This window comes from Tachypleus tridentatus, chromosome 10 (genome assembly GCF_004210375.1).
Source record: "Tachypleus tridentatus isolate NWPU-2018 chromosome 10, ASM421037v1, whole genome shotgun sequence".
In the NCBI taxonomy this organism is placed as follows: Eukaryota; Metazoa; Arthropoda; class Merostomata; order Xiphosura; family Limulidae; genus Tachypleus; species Tachypleus tridentatus.
Window position 1 is genome coordinate 131,824,488 of NC_134834.1, and position 20,414 is coordinate 131,844,901.

A 20,414-nucleotide genomic window follows, 5' to 3' on the forward strand; every position below is an offset into this window, starting at 1 on the left:
CCTACATTCCAAACAAGCAAACCAATGAAAGGATTTCCAATTTTCACATTGCAAGTTTATTCATAAACTTACAGCTGAACCACCATAGGACACCAATACTAAGATGTATTAAAGTAGTATAAAAAAGTATAATGAACCAAAGTGCCCTTTCATATTGGATATTTCTTTTATATCTTTCATGATTAAGTAGTTAAGAGTTGTCTTTTTCATTCTTACGTAAGTGAAAAAAACAGTTCATCTCTCATTTCCTTGAAGATTGTATTGCAGTTCAATTATATCTTCTTCTTCTGTAGTACTCATACAATTTTTAAGAAAAATGTGCTGAATAAATAGGCTGTAACAAGAAAGCAAAGGTTTTTATATGTTCATTGGTTATAGAGATATAAGTTTTATAGCCTATTCTGTCTAAGTTCTTTGTCTAACAACCAATTTGCAACCTAAACCACTCATAAAATCACATTATTTCTGGAACTAAAATAAAGTTATTATCTCTTACCAAAAACGTACTATTTTGTCTGGCCATTGTTATGAGTTTTGTTTACCATATACTGAATAACTAACCCCAAGGTTCTATTTTAAACAGTTTCATAAAAACATAATATGAATGCATGGTTCAGTCTGTTTGAAGGAATGCAAGTTTTTTTTATGAGTAAATTTTGTCAAAAGCTATGGTTCAATATATAAGCTCTAATAGTTTTTTAAAAGTTCAAAAGAAAACTAATATTCGGAAAATAATCTACTTTAACATGTATCTTCATGGCATGTTGATTAAAGTTGCTTTTAGAATGACAGCTTTCTGGTAGCTGTGTTATCTTATACAGTTCCATGCAGTCTATAAACACTGTTTAAATATTTTTTATAGACCTGGAACTCTGGTTAAATAGCTTAAGTAATTCAAGTATGTGAGTGTAAAATGTAAAAATAACAAATAACTTACACAATGAAAAAATGCAATTAAATGTTAAAATATATTATTATTTTTCATATTTTTACATAAATAATACAAGATGTATATCATTTAAAAATGTGTAGTTTTCATGTCAAACATATTAAAGCTGACACAATTTTTAAGACATTGTAGTGTAATCTAAAAAGTGAGAAATACCACCCCCCATTTTAAAAGCAATAAGATAAGTTTCAATTTTTCATTTATGTGCTCCTGTACACTGATTGTTGTAAACCTAATGAGGTAAATTATAAATAAGAAGATTCATGGTATTTTTATTATCTGAATGTCCATTTGTTTGATAGATGTAAATGGCAATTGTAAATTAATATTGTATAATTGCACACAGTTGTTAGAAGACCACCATGAACTCTAGAATACTTACTTTTTAAATACAATTAAACTTTTCAATGATGTTGAAATGTATTTTGCACAGAAGACATACAGTTAAAAACTAACAGAAGGAGAACAATAGCTTGGAAGTTGTTTTTCTTGGTTATAAGACAGCAAATAAGTACTACAAATAGGATTTATTCCAAAATTGTACATCAATTACAAAGAATATGAACATGAATATAAAATTTATAAAAATATTTTTAAAAAAGTATAAAACTTAGTAAAGCATGACAAATATGCACAAATTTTGCAAAATAACAATCATTTCACAAACACATTATACATTTCTGTTGAGTTTTTTTTATATTTAATTTTGCTACTGAGTTCAAATTTTAAAATGCTTCTATCACATTCTCCACAGAAGTTAAGCATTTTAAGTTCATAGACCTGGTTGTTTTTATGCTATATTTTTGTAAAAGACAGAATATTAGTTATTTTACTTAATGTTCAGAAAGAGAAATTCACAAGATATATAAACACACAGATATCAAATTATTGCTGACAATAATTCAAAAACCTTAAGCTCAAACACTATAATCTTGTTGAGACTACAATTATATCAACTACAATGAAAAAACAAATAAAAGCTTAAATTCTATAAGTGACAAATACATCAACATTAATTCATTAGTGTAAATGCCAACATTTTGTTATGTTAGGTAATTTAACTTTCAACATAAGGTAACAAAAGATTATACAATATTGTAGAAAAAACAATGTCATTCAGATAAAAAAAATTAGTCATGTGTTTGTGCTATGTTTTTTATGGACCATGGAAATGTTGAAATGTCATCAGTACAGCCAAAGTCTGAGCACTTCATCCCAGCAGGACAGCAATGAATAGCATCTGCACAACAAACTGCATTTGGAAATGGACAACATCCCCACACACCACTAATTAATTTACAACAAGTGCTACCATAAGGGCAATGATATCTTGGATCTGGACAATCTATCATATATTCAGAAAAAAGGTACTGTAAAGATACTAATGTCTGCTCAAATACTGTATTTTCTTGTTTAGGTATGCACATTCCTGCCTTAATGTTACAAACAGTGTCTTCGGGGCAACAATGAACCTTATCTTCACAACACACGGCATTAGGTAATGGGCAACAACCCCATTCTTTATAACCGACTAGGCAACAGGTGTTATGATTGGGACAGAACATTTTCCCTCCTGGACAAGGTACTTTATGAAGTAATTCATGAGCATCAACTCGTAAGGCTGGAATTTTTTTCACCCATGGGATTGTTATGTTGCTCATAAAGTTGCAACCACCAGTTTCTGAGATGCATACTGAACCTTTGGGACAGCAGTTAATGTGATTGGTACAACAGATGCCATCAGGCAAAGGGCAACAACCCCAGTGTTCATTTGGCAATTTGCAACAAGTGTATTCATCTGGACATTCATACTGTCCATCAGGACAAAGAATTCTACTGATACTGCCTTTTGCCTTCTTATTATTTGTTAATTTGGTTTTATTGGATATGTCCCACATCTTAATAAATGTAAAGTTATGTCCATGTTTCACACCCACAAAGTTAATTTTTGTTTGCATTTCCACCAAGTGAACTTTTATAATACACTGGCCATGCTGAACATCACATACAGTCCCTTGGGGACAACAATGCTGGTGATCTGAACAGCACACAGCATTTGACATGGAACAACATCCATAGATATCATCATATAAAAGACAGCAGGTATAGTAATCAGGACATTGATATTCACCTCCTGGACAAATTACAGAACTTTCTTTCAGGATTATTGGTTTAGAACTGTTGAAATAGTTCTTCACACACTGACCAAAAGGTATGTCACATCTATAGCTCTCAGGACAGCAGTGTTTGTGGTCATCACAACAGACTGCATTAGGCAATGGACAACATTCATATTCATCACCATTACTCATTAAGCAGCATGTTGCACCTAAATAAATGAATACAAAAAAAACCAAACAACAAAAGCATTATTTAAGGAGTTCTTCAATTACATGTTACAAGCATTAAGCAGTAAATACCTGAGTTAAGGCATAATAACATAACATCATGTTTTGGGACAACAAGAAATCTACTGGTCATCTCAATTGTCCCTTCCTCTTAACTAAACTATTACAAAAAAAATAAAAAATTTAAAGCCAGCTCTTATCATTCACATACTTATCAATTGCACATTCTAACCCCATCTAATGTTGTAATACAGATTATACCATTAAGCTCTTGTTTGAAACTTTAACCCTACTTTTTTTTTTTTATTTGGGTGGTACATACAAAATTTCAGTTTCACAGTTCTCTTGAGCATTTTTTATCACCACTTCATGTAGATGGGTTTTTCACAAAATTTGGTATAGATGTTCCTTGGTTCCATGGGGAGGTACATACAAATTTTGTTTTACAATTTGCAGTTTTTATGGAAGTTTTTGATCACTACTTCATTCCCTGTTGATGAATCTTCACAAAGTTTGAAATTAAAGTGTGTTGGATCTATGGGGAGATACATGCAAATTTGCAGTTTTAATAGGCATTTTTGCATATTTTTACAATTACATATAAGGGAATCAACTTCTCATGTCCCAAGAGAACCTTTCATTAACCATGAATTTACATAACTTCCATCCAGGAGACAGGTACTCCAGCTAGTATTAAATAATATTCAAAAATATATAACTGTATAATAACTTATCTTTCCATTGTCTTATTGAAAGTTTGTCTGCACACTGTGCAAATTTTCATTAAAACATATTTGGATATTTTGTTTTGTTTGTATGTGAGCTAGAAAATCGAAGAATGTAAATACATTTCACATAGTACAATATGTGAACAAAATTTAAAAATAAAATCTCATGAACAAGAATGGACTTACTTATTGTCTAGATGGAACTAAAGAATTCTTAACTCCTTAAATATAAAGAGATGTTGCCAGCATCTGGCTGAAAATCTCAATTCACTCATAGGGCAGTGACTGCATCCAGTAACATTTATGTGTAGAGAAAATGAAACATTTATGAGCATTCAGTGTATGACCCAGTTTTACAAGCTAAAATAAAAAAAAATTCACAAAAATGAAGAATAAGACCCATAATGAAGAAAATAACAGCTAAAAGCCATTTACAATTGCCTATGAAATCATCCAAAACTAAATTCTTGAAAAGTAAAGTAAAGGTACAGTTGTAATGACTGGTTGGTTGGTTTGGCATTTTATGGTGCAAAGCAACTTGGCTATCTGCACCAAACAAGTGGTAAAAAAAAATAAAAGTAAATTAAAATTTTTAAAATTCATAAAAAGGAACCAAGGTAAAACAAAACAACATTTAATTTTTGAATTAAAAACTTAATTAGGGTTAAATCCAATTTTTAAATCTACTTTACAGCAGTAAGGAAGAAAGTAAAATAATACAAGTTTTAAAAGATCTTCTGTAGCATAATTTTAATTATTATAACTCACCAGAATGACTAAAGGGGGAATTCAAACATCAAGTTTGCATTTCTAGTCCTGGTTTTGAGATATTTGATGTCACAGCCATTATCTAATTTTGTATCAAACTAATTTCACTTTAATTCGTAAAAAGCAAACACTTTAAAAAACAAAATCTAATTTATGAATAAAAAACTTAAATAGCATTAAAAAAGCCAATGGCCTTTAAAAAACTAAAAACATTTGTAAGTTGGACAGTGTCACTATCGCCAATGACACTGTACAACATTATGGAAAAACCTTGGAATAAAACATGTCTAAAATGGTGCTGTTGTTGAGAGTCATAACAACAGCAAGACAGTAAAATGCAGCTTATTGTGATCTGAGTGTCACACAGACAACACATTGGTGTATCAGTTCCAGATAAACAAAAACAATGAGTTAAAAAACTGTTACAAATGCATAGCCTAGTTAGAACAACTTCCTCTTTCCAATCCATAAAGAAAGAAGAAGGCGAAAGTCCAGTATGGAATTTTATCTGGAAAAGCTTGTTTTCATGTTCCTCACTCCAAGTTCACTGCAAACTGGCACAGAGCCAAGCCTTGAATACAGGACCATAGTCCATGTATGGAACAGGCACAGCAGTGATAGCACCAAAGCATACAGACTTAGCTATGGTGTTGGCTAGTTTGTTCCCATGAATACCAGCGTACTCTAGTATCCAGAAGAACTGGATAGAAGTATATGTTGAAGAGAAATAGGATGGTAAATTTTGAATATCTGCAAGAACAGGATGAGAACTAACATGAACGGTTCCAGGGCCAGTGGAGAACTATAAGCGGGTCAGTATAAATAGTGCAAGTTGAGTACTGCTTAGTTTCTATGTGATCCAGGGCAAGACAAATGGCATATAGTTCAGCAGTGAACACAGAAGCTGTAGAAAAGATTCTGTGTGCAACCACCAAACCACAACAAACCATAGCAAGAACCACAGAGCCACATGATTTTGAGCCATCTGTATAAATGGGAATGGAGGGATGGTTCAAAATATGTTCAGTAAATAAAAGATGGTACATTCAGTCTGGAGCATCTATGTTTCTCAGATGACTTAAAGATAAGGTCACATTTTTGGGATTCTAATAAGCCATGATGAGATGGACTGACCAGCAGATACAATGTTATCCAAGGACAGACCCAATTCATCCAGCAGTGCCTGGATATGAAGGCCAAAAGGAATAATGGCAGATAATCTGTTCTGAAAAAGCATGGCATACTAAGGAAGGAAAACACAACACCAGGTGGGGTGCTGCAGTAAGGATCAAAGTTTTGAAGCATAGAGTAAAGACAGTTCAAATGGCAGAGGTGTAGAGAAGGTTCATGAAATTCTGTGTACAAACTTTGGGCTAGGGAAGTGCAGAAAGTCATGGTGCAGAGCCGATGTCCCTGATGATGATCTGCTCCCAAAGTGGTGGAAAAGAGGACACATAGGATGTTCAGTGCTCTTGTACATTTGACTCACAGCTGCTTGATGTGTGGTATAAATGTCAGCTTATGGTCAAAGATAAACCCCAAGAATTTTGTATCAAGGACCAAAGGAAGCACAACTTCACTGACACAGAGTTCAGGATTGGGGTGAATACCTGTTGGTGGCAAAAGTGCATGCAAATGGTTTTAAAGAGAGAGAGAAGTTAAAACCATTTGCGGTGGTCCAATTCAGTAAATGATTGAGGGCAGTCTGTAGCTGCCATTCAATAAGCCTCATATTTGAAGATTAACATGAGATGTAGAAGTCATTGACACAGAGCCTTTTTGCAACAGTGAGAGGGAGTTGTTCAGTGATGGCATTAATCTTCATATTAAAAAGTGTGACATTCAAAACACAGCCTTGAGGGACTCCAAGTTCCTGTAGGAAAAAATGGGAAAGTGTCGAACACATACAAACTCTGAACCACCTGCCCATTAAAAACTTTTTAATAGAAATGGGCAAATGGCCACATAACTCATATAAGAGGCTTTGCAAAATGCCATACCTCCATGTAGTATCATAAGCCTTCTCATGGTCAAAGAATATTGACACAAGATGTTGTTGTTTGAGAAAGGCTTCTCTGATTGATGTTTCAAGTCAAATCAGGTGGTCTATGGTGGTGCATTGTCATCAGAACCCACACTATGTGGATGAGAGGAGATTGTTTGATTCGAGGAACCAAACAAGATGAGCATTAATCATCCTCTCTAAGGTCTTATAGAGTCAGCTTGTCAAAGCAACTGGATGATAGTTTGAAGGAATCTTGGGATCCTTCCCAGGCTAAGAGAAAGGCAGGACAATAGCTTGGCACCAGGCATCAGGAAAAACATTATACTGCCAGATCTGGTCAAAAATAATCAGAAGAATAGCAAGAGAAGCAGTAGATAGATGGTGCAGACCAATGAAGGGCCAGTATGAGTTCCATCAGTATAAAAGGATGATTATAGTCATAGAGACAATCAGCTTCAAAGGAAATAGGTGATCACTCTGCCTGCATCTTGATGGCTAAGAAGGTGGAGAATGAAGAAGAAGATCTAGATACCCGGCAATAGCTTTCACAAAGAGTATCAGCAATGCTCCAGGTATCATCTACTTCCTGGCCATCACAGAGGAAGATCGAGAAGGAGACAGAATTATATTACTCATTGACCTTTTGAATCTTGTCCCATATGACTTTGGAACTGGTGGTAGAAGATATGCTGGTTGTGAACTTGATCTAAGAGTCCTTCTGGCTTTCACATCTTACCTACCAAGCATGTGATTGGGCCTGCTGGAAAGTAATGCAGTGTGAGAGTGTGGGATATCTACAAAACTTATCCCAGGTCCAGTTTTGAGCCTTCTGTGTCATGTGGCAGGCAGGATTCCACCACATTGTAGAATACTTGTCAAGATTTGAGGAATACATTGAGCAGCTGCTTGTATAGTACAGTCAGTTACTGCTGCTACACAGTCGTCTATTGATGGCTTACAGACAATGGCAGGATCAAGTTCTGTGAGAGCAGTGAAAGAGGGCCAAGCTTCTACTGGGGCATGCAGGTTGGGTGGCATCAACCATGGCCAGTCTCTCTCAAAATTATAGGAAAATTACCAATGCCTTGTGGGTTATTGTCAACCCAAAAGTGGGAGAATAGTGAAGGGATGCAAACTAAGAGATCAACAGCAGTAAAGGACTCACTCAGTGCACGAAAATAAGTATAAGAACCAGTATTGAAAAGAGAAAGGTTGATCATAGAGCATACGCTCTATGGAGCGACCCCTCCCATCAATATTAGCACTTTTATTAAAGTCCCCCACTATTAAAAATGGAGATGGCAATTGTTCAATGAGAGCACTAAGGCCTGATTGATCATAGGACTCTCCAGGTGACAGGTAGAGAGAACAAACATTGATGGTGCAACCCAAGAAAACACGAATGGGTACACTCTCCAAGGGTGTGTCGAAGGACAAAGACAGGGTGGGCACACGCTGATCAACCAACAGTGACACTCTTCCATCACACAGAATGTTATTTCTGTACAAAGAAAACTGCTGAAAAGTGACTGTATCGGCAGGTTTCAGAAATGTTTCCTGTGACGAAAGACATATAGGAGGTAGGAAGCATAAACCTTGACAGTTCCATTGTATTAAATCAGTCATTCTTATTTATGTGAAGGGAAATTGGGTGGAGAACCCTTCTGTTTACAACCACGTCTTTTTTCTTTACTGTCTTTATTCGAGGAAGGTCTATAGACCTCCATGGATCCTGAGCTGGGTCGATTGGGCAGATCTTTGCTGTTGAAAGATGATTCTAGTGACTGAGGACATGAATGAATAATCATTTTGCATCTTGGGGCCAAAGAAAAAGATGCACCTGAGGAAACGCCCATACTCAGAACCAAAGGAAGTGGATCTGGAGGTTTGCTGGAACGAATGGTAGGGACAGAGATAGTTGTTAATGTTGATTCACAACTTTCATAACAGTGGAGGTCAAAATACTTTTCATATGGTTTGAGAACAATTCTTTCAGAGGCATGGAGAGATCCATCTGCACTCCCACTGTAGTAGTGGAATGAAGTGCAGTAGTATACGTCCGAGGTGAAGTGATGGACAGTAGCTTTGGAGCATCAGGGTAATTAACGTTTTGAATCTTTTCAAATGCTGTACCTGTTTTTCTTTCAACCATTTAGGGCAAGAATGAAACTGGATGGGTGAGACCTTTATAATTAATGCAATGAGGGTCTGTTTCACGCTCATATGCATCATAGTCTTTGCCACTGCAACGAGCACACGTCAAGGATCCACAACATGATGTCTTCAAGTGATGAATCACTGACATTAGTAACATCTGAGAGGGTTTGAAACATATAGCCATACCTTGCAATTAAGATAGGCTGCCTTGATGGTGGTGGGTGGACATGGTGATGCAAATGTCAAAATGAGGACATTGGTTGGCATCATAATTCCATCCTTGTGAGTAGAGATACACCTCACTGCAGAAACTCCTTGGGCAGAGAAATCAACGAGGATCTCTGACTTGTGGATGTTCTTCAAATCCCTCTCAACAATAACTCCTCGTTACAATTTAAATTAGCATGGAGAGTAACCTCAATGGGTATATCCCCAATCACCTTTGAATGCAAGAGGAGTTCACTGTGTTTAGGAGTGAATGTTTCCACCAATATATCATCAAAGCTAAGTTTTTGACCAATTTAAGAGAGCCAGCAAGTCCCTCTAGTCCCTTCTGAATAAAAAAGGGGGACTTTTGCCTTAAAGATTTGTCTGAAAAAGAATGTAGTATAAGAAAATGAGGTACAGGTGTCACAGAAGCTGAAGATTGGTGCTGAGAATCTTCAAGATGTAGCTGTTTACCTTGGGACTGTTTATTTTACTATTTTATTTAATTTTTTATGTGGGGGATCCATAATAAAGAAAAAATATTTTGGTGCCCACTGACCCCACCCACCACGGAGCCCTATGAGGGGACGCACTACAGTGCCAAACAAGGATACTGCAGCAATGCCAGGGTTTCGTGAGCACTACACCCAAACACCAACATCAGATAAAATGTCCAAAACACCCACTGAGAACATCCAACACTGGCACTTGGTTGACCCTACCCCAAATGAACTAGCCAACTGACCCAGGGGGGAGCATCAAGGCTGCCCATCTACAGGAATTCAAGAACAAAGTGGTGTGTTAGGGTTGTACCCCTCAACCACCAGGATCCTCTCTTCCCTTTTACAGTTCACCACACACAGCAAACACATGGATGGATGTTTAGAATCCAGAGGAGGAAAACTGAAAAAACAGAACCTTTTGTAGGAGGTCCCCTCACCATGTAGAGGAATCCACACAGAGATGTAAACACGTTGAAAGAAAGTGAGCTCAGAACAGAAACTAGGAATATAGGTATTAAGGGGATGTTAATTTTGTGAAATCTAGGTCATGTATACGAGACCTGGGTGACAGTCTGATGAGTAGATGTCTTCAAAATTATTTTCAGAAATATAATTGCTTTCTTTGAAATTTCTTAAGATCCATTTTATTTTTTTTCTTGTTCTATGGTAAGCTTTAATTAATCAACATTAATAAGACTATTGAATTTTGTGTTGTCATTGAGAATACACTGCATTTTGTTAACATAGTATGGTTTATTAAGGATAAGCACACCTGTACCTTTAACAGACCAGACAATGACAGTATTTTCATTATTAGTTCATTCCTTTAAGACAACATATTCTCATGAGTGATGGTGGAATCACATTTATGGTAGTTGTAGTTGTAAAATGAAGACAAAGCAGCAATTCTGTTGAATTGTTTTATTAGTGCACTCAAAGTGGAACAACTAATCAGAGATTTTAAGTTAGCAAAACATTAGGATTTTAGCTAGTGCACTTTTATAGGGTTCACTAACTATAACAGCACTAGTTAAAAATCACCTTGTTGGGGCTTGTGAGAGCAAAAGGCACTGTGAACTCAGTGAGGTACCTTAACTGCCTAGAAGAAAAAGAACAGGGAAATCAAGGCTTAAACAAAGAGATGGTAAATGATGATTGTGTAAAAAGTGCATCAGACTAAACTTTCAAGCTATGAGGAGTCCATGTTCCTTGGTTTGTAACTTTATATCACATGCTGAACCAGATGCCAGAATGGTCACTGTAGTTTGACAATAACAACAGAATCCATTCTGAACCTTTGCTGAGTGGAATAATCACCAATGCAAGTTATGAGTCATCCAGATAAATTACTAAAAATTAACCACACAAATCTGAATCCACAATGTGCAAATGAAAGTTAACATGGCACATCATGCTGAAAACTGGAAGTTCTTGTCTGACCTATCTGACAACACTCCTGGGTATACAGAAGTATGTTACTTCAATGCCTAGTTAGTATTCAGATGAAAATACTATGGGAGAGGTTCACATTCTTCTTTCAACAGAATAGCTACCAATATTTTAACTCTTGAACTCAAGTAAACCAATATTAATTGCTGAAAACCAAGGTGAAAGAGAATACTGCAGAGAACATGCTTTTGTAAACTGTACCTTAAGTATCATAACCATATGGCATAGATGGCATAGTGTCTGTAGTAATTTCATGTGTGTGGTGCATTTGAAGACAAGGTGACAAAAAAATTAAAAACTTATACAAGGGTATCAAGCTTTTTGACAACACTTGTGTCCTCAAGTACATCTTCACCATTGAGCATAATTAAATCAACAATTTCTACAAAACGAACACTCAGTACTAGAAGAAGATTGATTTTGATACAGCCTGTAAAGCATTTAATCAGTCCACACTGAGTTCATGAAAATAAAGTATGACCAAGCCTATGCAAAGAATGCAAAAATTGTAGATTGTGTTCTCTCTACAAGCAATCAGTTTTCAAAGCAAATTAATAAACACACATCCAGCAAACACCCAGATACTAAGAAGGGGAACCAATATAAACAAATGCAAAATCAAAGAAGCCCTAGTTATACAGCAACTAAAACAAAAAATTAAACCAATATAAAGGAACACCTTTATATCTATACTAATTAATAACCTAACACCTAACTTCAACGTCCCCTACAATCCTGTACCCATTTATACTCTCATCCCTAAGACATATACCTGGCAATGGTCAGTTGTAAACTCTCTCTTTGTTAACCTAAAGATGACCTAGGAAGTTGAAACATTGTTCTCTTCTTATCAATAAAAGTGTTAATACCCATACCAGCTGTTCTGAGATACATTTTTATTTCAAGTGGGTTTCTTGTCATCAAGAATTACCTTACAACATTTTTATTCTCACACTTTCACAAGCATATGGATCACATATATGAAACCTGAAACGCAATAACACTTATCATTATGATACCCCACTCTGCACAGATAGAACCAATTTAAGGACTTCGTGATCAGATATATTAACCCATACGACCACATGATATGGAGAAGAGACTCAAACTACATCCTTAAAATATGAAATAAAGCCTTTATCTAATCCTAACCCAGAAAATCAACAACATTTTTTTTACATAAATATGTAGTTTTTTTTGCATTTTCACTAGCAAACAGGCAGGTTTAACTGTTCCATTTCAGAGATCCTAAATCAGTCTTGTACTAATCAATCTCTACCATCAATACAGCAAGATCTCACATGTATATGCAGTTAACATTATCCAAGAAATTTTCAAAATACACTGATAATATTCATAACCCTTCTTAATTGTGCCCCCAGCAACATTGCATAGAAACAGATAAGCCAAAGAGTAAAGAGATGTCCAATCCAAATGCCCTGGATTGGAACTTTCAATGTGACAAAGTTTAAAAGTTACAACAACATTATGCATACAATAAGTGTTAAAAACTCCAAGTATTTGAATGAAGCTTCCACAACTAATGACCTGGACTTCCTAAACTTTCAAAGCTAATGAAATATACAATTATATGATATGAGACACATTAAACAATGGCTTTGAAAAACATATTATTCTTCATATACACAAGCCCCTTTTTATGGAAGAAGCAATATCAAGAACTGTAAACTACTTTATGAAAAATTTATGAGATCATGCCACAAGGTAGTTAGAAATGGTAATACTAATCTACTTCACAATTTTAAGTGTAAGCACAATATTTAGTTTACTTTTTGTTGGATTCACAGAAAAGCTATAATTTTTCCTACACTTAAATTGTATTTCCAATAGGTACTTACCTCCCTCACATAAATAGCTATTCTCATCTAGTGCTGCCCTCTATACGTAAACAAAAATTGTTACACATGCCACAAGCCTTTTATCTCCCTTCCATTAGAATTGAATGATTTTAATGCATCTCTCCTCCAAATAATCATGTGCCAACCCCATCACCAATAAGAGAGCAACATACTCTCATGATGCATGTGAATTTTAAGTATCACATGTACTTTATTATTAAATAGATGAGGAATTCTAATATGACTCATGTTTTATATGAATGAATGCATCATTAAATATCATCTTTCACACTAAAAAAAGTTTTAAAAAGGTTTTCTAATACATTTGCAATTAAGGAACATTTTCTTCCATTGAAAGGATGTAAAATTAACTAAAGATACATAATTAAACAAAAGATCTGAAATGCACAGATATGTCTTTGCCAATGTGTAATAGTACTATTATGAATCAGCCTATCTTATTCAAATGTCTTTACATGTATGACAGGTAGATGAAACAAGTTACCTTATTACAGTGAAATTGTGTGTCACTATGGACAACTGATTGGTTTTTAGAACCACTTGTGTGTTCCATCTATGTTGATAACATCAAAGAAAAATATAGGAAATTATTAAAAGTGCTTTGTCATCTTAAAACATTAAATGTGACAGTGTGCATTATTCAGGAATTGTTTATTTTTTTCATAGTCCAAACATATGTGAAAAAGCAAACAGTGGCTCAAACACAACATTCACTACTTTTAGTACATCATTTAACTATAACAAGCATTCTGTTGATCCATCAAATCTGTCCTCTCTACTTTGAAATTACTTAAATTTAGCCAAGGTTATTTATTTAACTATTTATCTATCTCTTCCTTAAATGCTTTTAAATTTACTGAATCTACCACATCTTAAGACAATCAATTCCAAAAATCCAACCCATTAGAAAAGTCAGTTGTTTAAAATGAAAATGACTCCTACTCTGCCAATATTTAAATTTGTGTTCCCTTGTTCAACCAATCACATTATTACATATGAAAAACAATATTGCATCAATACTAAAAATTTCTTTAATAACCTTGAATGCCTCAATCAGATCTCCTGTTTAATTCTTTTTTCAAGTTAGCCTTTCATATTTATATTAAATACTATGACTGTTGTTTAATACAAAATTATGTAACAGAGTAAGACTAGAATTCAGTTTTATCTTTTATAACTGAAAATGACAATGTGCATGTAACAAATGTTAGAAAGCGAAGTTGCAAAACCTAATGCTTATCTATCATCTATGATAAAGAAGAAACACACCAACCATAAGTTTTTGATTCAAGTCATAGGTATACAAACGTCATGCATTTTCAAACAATTGCATTAGAAGATTACTACAAAACTTTATGAACATAAAAATGCATACCAAAAGGACATTCATGTTTCAAATCTGGACACAAGATATTAGGTTTTTGGCCAAATGTAGATGTTATGATGACTAGTAAAATTAGCAGAATTTCCATCCTCAATTCTAAACTGCTGAACGTCGTATAAAGCTAAAACAGAAAAATAAAATATATAGATATATATCACTTAGTACATAATACAACTATATTATTCTATGACCAAACTCACATTATGGTTTTAACATGTTATCTCTGTATCAAATATCCCACTTACAGGTATTTTTCTACAACATTTGGTTTCTCTTGGTCGCAAACAAAGCATGAAATTTGGAATCAAACACTTTCTATTAAGAAGGAAAAGTCCAATAATGCTAGAACACTTAAAAAATAGGCAGCTTTATCTTTAAAATGTCTAACATTTCAAAATTTTTAATATAATATCACTACATAAAGCTTTACTAATGGACTTCATCTATAAAGAAGTTAAAATAATTTTAAAATCTTAAAAGGTGCAATGATGTACTTTGTTTTTATGATTTCCTCAAATCTTTTTCACTTAATTGTAAAGATTACCCTAAGCTGATATAATTTTTTCATAACTACACTTTAAAATATATTAAAATGTACACAGGACATTTACAACTTGTCTCAATCTTTCAAGTGCAAACACTCCAACCCATGCATATAAATTATAATACTTATTCAAATAATTATTTATTGTTTTGCATATAGTTATAGGCATATTCAGAGCTCAATTAATTATGATATATTTTAAGTTACTTTTATACATTTTTTATAATAATAGTCAAATATTGTTTAAAAAAAGAACAAAAGTCCTGTTACTTTCTTCTTGAAAATACAGAATTCTTCAAACATAACTGTTATAAAAACGTTTTGATATCATCTTGTATATTCACTACAGTATATTCAACCATATCTTTGAACACAGAGCTTCTGTTCATTATATTTAATAGGCTATGCATTTTCCCTGAAATACACATCATGCATTTTATATAAAATTAAATTAATTCAACAAATAGAGATAAACTTAAAGATAAATTAAAAAAGATAAACAAAAATCAAAACTGATTTCATGTTGTATTTTCTAATAACCTTTAAAACTAAGTATTTTAACCTATAATATTAATATTAGGTTATTTTCTAATAAACTATGCTCTTATTTTCGTTTTGTGTATTGAGACTGAGATTCTTCATTAAATCCTGATTGTACAAAACTTAGGTTACGTAAGATTGATTTAATAGAACAGTTACAGCAAGTTAATATTCACTATTCATTATTTGCTCATAGGAAATTATATTTTTTTCTTAATAAAAATGTATTTCTGATAGTCACTTCCCTTTATTCACAAGATTAGATTTTCTCATTTTGTGCTGCACTCTATGAGCAAACTTTTTGAACAGTTGCTACAAGCCTTCAATCCTCCCTCCATGATGTTCAAAAATTCCAAACACATCTCATGTAAATCACTATGTGTCACCAGCAAACTATCACTTTTTTCTTCCTTCCCTTACAAGATTAGCTTGAACCCCATATTCAACTGGAGGAGGGACTGGTGTAAGGATCCAAAAGACACTCCTTAATTGAGATGGACAGATTAGATCTGAGGAGAGGTACTGCACCTCACCTGAGCTAGATGCCTCTTTGCCAAGAAAAGTGAAATGATTTGATGAGCTGGGCATAGCAGAACAAGAAGAAATCACACTTATGCAGGAGAGGATGGTGTAACAAAGAGACATAAAAAAAGTAAAATCACTCAATCCCACAGCTGAAAGTGGATAACAGATGATGTTCCCCCAGGTGTGGAGTGGCTTGGGTGCAACAGACTGCACTTTGTAAGTTAAATACATCCAAAACCTCTTTCTTTGTGTACTGACATCCTCATGGGCTTCCTAACAGCACTTTCCACAGAATAGAGCCAGAGAGGAAAAGCTGGATCCAACTGAGAAGCATTGAAGAAAACATCCAAATGAATAAGGTATTGAGTGTAACAATAGAAGGATTTTTCCAACTTGATCAATCAGCCCACTCATGCAGCTTTATCTCAGAACTGTTATGTGAGACTGGCCAATTCATGTTTGGAATGTGCAAGAAGAAGCTAGTTATCCATATAAACATGGAAGCATAAGCCAAAGGTATGAACATGCCAAACAAAGGAGCAGACCAGACAACAAAACATGTGGTGCCAATGTCAGGATGAAAGCTAAGGTGCAAAACTGATACACAACTCCTTGATGGACAAAGCATAAATATGGACAGAAACACTCTGCTATAGGAATGTGTAGGTAGACATTGGAAATGTCCATTTTGGTCATTCAAAGGCTAGGTGAAAATGCACATCAAAGAGAAAGGTACACCTCAATGATGAAATGAAGAGTGTGAACATACTGATTGAGACAGGACATATCAATGACAAGATGCTAGTCCAGTGTCTTTTTGGCAATCACAAAAAGATGGAAATAAAACCTCCTCAAACCTGGTCAATAGCCTGTTGTGTAAGGAGGACCTGAACAGCCTCTGACAAATGATAGCATAACAAGTGAACCCAAGGAGAAGGGAAGGAAAAAAAGAAAATAACATATCCCTCTAATAGTATTCTGTGAACTCCTACATCAGTGAGGAAAGGTTCCCACCGAGGAACGAAATTTAAGAGATGAGCCCCCGCTGTACCTAAACTGATCATGTAGTCACCAGTGCTGTTGTTGTTGTTGAATCATGCAATGTTGTGAAAACTGATGAACCACAGCATCATGACAAGGTAGGACATAAAGAGATTGGGAAGGAGAAGGTTGGGAAACAAAAACCTGTGCTATGCTTGGCCCAACTTATAACAAATAAGCTACCAAGTTAGTAAGGGTGGTATGTTGATGGGCCAAGGCCACCAACAACTCTAAAGACTCTAAAATGATGTAAAATAGATTTATATCATAGAAGGGGCACCATACAAAGATCCTGTAGATACTTAGGCAAGAACTGGGTCCCTGCAAGAACTGCATCTTGACCCAAAAACAGATAAACCATATCTTAACTGCAGGAGGCGAAGATGACAGATGAGCCAATGTAGGAGTAAGGAGGGAAAAGATATTGATTGATTTTTATTGATTTTTTAGCATGCACATGTTAAGCCTGCAACCACTCACCTTATCAACTACCATTACCAATTTAACCTAAAGAATTCCCTATGTTTTTTTTTATCCAATTTTTAAGAAGATCAGATTGATAAGTTTAAAAATAAAAATATGCAATACATTCAGGTGCTTTTATGATGTAGTGTGTGCAAAGTATTCTGAAATGAGGTAAATCATAAAGAGATAAAAATAAATACCAGTGACTATCAGTTCAGATCCTGTCCTGATGAACATTAACTGCTTCATAATTTTATTTACAAAGATAAATGTATTTTAAACATGGCTTTAGTTGCCATACAATATCTTAGCATCATTCAAAAAGTGCATTTATTTCTGTTATTCATAACTATTACTAGATTCAACTCCTTCCTGTTTTTGTTGCATGGAGGTTTGTTATTGGGTTTACTTTGATGAATAAATACTAAATGAACATGATTTACAACATTTTTCAATTGCCTAAATGTCCTTGGGCCAACATTCTGTTTCCTGTAGCCTGATAAGTGTGTGACTTATGTGAAGATGAGTTTTGAAGCTTGCCACTAGTATATATTTATATACGCACATTAAGGATATCTGGACATGTGAAGCACACAAATACAGACTGTCAAAATCAGATCTTGACATTGCTACCCATCTTAGATGCATGGTCACTGATCCAATATTTCACACAGGTCACAGGCTCAACATGTTTTTACAGTTTTTTTCCAGTCTATACTGTAAAATGTAAATATATTAATAATCTTAATGTGTTCTTTCTAAACTTCAACCTATATCAACAACTTCTCACATAAAAGCTTATGATGTTTTTATATTTATAACACTTTTTTCAGCTGATGATAGAAATAGAAATAATTTAAGACACTTTTGTATTACTGTGTTTTATTTTTTCTTGTAAAACATAAAGTTGCACTTTATGAACCACTTTAATCTTTGCAAAGAGGTAATCAAGTATTTTCATTATCTTTCTTACCAAACAGTAAATGTTCTATTGACTTTGTTTTTTTAGGATTGGAGCAAATTCATACAGAACTACATATAATCTATCAAATCTGTGACAAGAATGCTTACTAGATTTTATTTCATGAAATTTAAAGGCAATTATTTATTTAGTAGAATTGTACCAAAGTCAGATGTCCCAGTTCTCTGTAACAAACACTTTTCTCCAACAATGAATTGTAATGAAATAATCCAATCCTAAACTTTCTTAACTTTACTGATTCTGGTTAGTTATGCAGCATCTCTTATTTAAGCAAATGAAAATGTTTTAAGGATGATGTACAATGATAACCTTCCATACATTTTGAGAATTTTATGTTTAGTATTTTCCTGACCTAAAAATCAATGTCATGAAGTAATTTTTGTTAACGTCAACAAAAATTCAGAAGTTTTAGAAGAATAGTCTGATGAAAATTTATAGGAAGAAACCTGAGGAATGATAATCATATTTTCTATTAGAACTTTTGAGACACTTAATAAAAATATCTCTCCAGTTTTTTACCACACCTACAGAAAGAATTGCCTATGTTTGGTTTTGCTTTTGATGCATTTTATAATAAAAGATAGTTGCTTCAAGAAATTTTGTGTTCAGTCTCTTTCTTTGTATCAGACTTAGCCAAAGTCAAAGAAAATCAGACTTTATGATATATTCAGCTGTATTTTATATGCAAAAACGGCTCGTTTGGGCTGAGAAAACACTTTTACATAGAAGAGCGAACAACGTTTCGACCTTCTTCGGTCATCGTCAGGTTCACAAAGAAAGAGGTAACTGACCGGAAGCTGACCACATGTTTGAAAGGGGTTGTGTAACTGTGTGTCGAAATGTAGAGGGCGGTATTAGATGTTTGAATATATAATTTATTTTATTTTATTAATATAGGTATAAAGGCGTTCCTTTATATTGGTTTATTTTGGGTTTAAGTTGTTGTATAAGTAAGGCTTCTTTAATTTTGCGTTTGTTTATGTTTGTTTCTTTATTTAGTATTTGAGTGTTTTCTATGGTTATGTTGTGTTTATTTGACTTGCAGTGTTCGAAAACGTGTGAAGATGACTTTTTATGTTCTTTGAATCTGGTTTCCATTTTTCTACTTGTTTCTCCAATATAGAAGTCGTGGCAGTTATCACATTGTATTTTATAAATAATGTTGGTGTGGTGTTTGTCAGTGTAGTTTTTACATAGTATAGACCTCAGTTTTGTGCCAGGTTTTTGAATAAATTTGGTATTAATTGGAATGTCATATTTTGTTACTAATTTTTTGCCAAATGTTGGTTATTTGTTTGCTGATGTCAGGAATATATGGTATACAGCAGTATATGGTTTCGTGGTTTTTTGATTCGTGAGCTGTATTTACTTTAGTTGGTTGATTTTGCTTTCTGTCTAGATGTGTGCGTATAATGTTTTCTACGGTTTGTGGAGGAAACTTATTGATGTTGGTGAAGTATTGTTTTATTTTGTCTAATTCATCGTTAATTTTATCTGGTGAGCATAGTTTTATGGCTGTGTTTATTTGGTTTCTTAGTATGTTGAGTTTTTGTTTTGTTTCATGTGCTGAGTCCTAAGGAATGTATAGTCCAGTATGGGTGATTTTTCGGTGGATTTCTGTTTGAAATTGTGTATCAGTTCTTGTAATTTTGAGGCTAAGAAATGATATTTGATTGTTTTCTTCCTGTTCACATGTGAAGTTGATGTTGGGATGTATAGAGTTAATGTGATTGAAAAAATTAAGTATGTGTTCTGTAGATTTGAATCCCGCAACCGTGTCATCTAGATATCTGTACCAGTATAGTGGTGGATGTAATGCTGTGTTAATTGCTTGTGTTTCAACTTGTGTCATAAAAATATTGGCTAGAACTGGTGATACTGGGTTGCCCATGGTTAGGCCATTTGTTTGTATATAGTTTTGGTTGTTGAACATGAAGTT

General features: G+C 34.2%; 1 protein-coding gene across 5 annotated transcripts in view; it reads right to left on the reverse strand.

The window, feature by feature from the left end:
• Positions 1-1,457: 1,457 nt before the first annotated feature.
• LOC143230334 (progranulin-like) overlaps positions 1,458-20,414 on the reverse strand; it is a 29,804-nt gene continuing 10,847 nt past the window's right edge. For all 5 annotated transcript variants that reach the window (XM_076463719.1, XM_076463720.1, XM_076463718.1 and 2 more), the window contains exons 2-3: positions 14,370-14,499; positions 1,458-3,278 (exon numbers count right to left, since the gene is read on the reverse strand). In XM_076463719.1, coding sequence (XP_076319834.1) covers positions 2,080-3,278; positions 14,370-14,499 — 1,329 coding nt within the window. In that variant the 3' untranslated portion in view covers positions 1,458-2,079. The remainder of the gene's footprint in view (positions 3,279-14,369; positions 14,500-20,414) is intronic.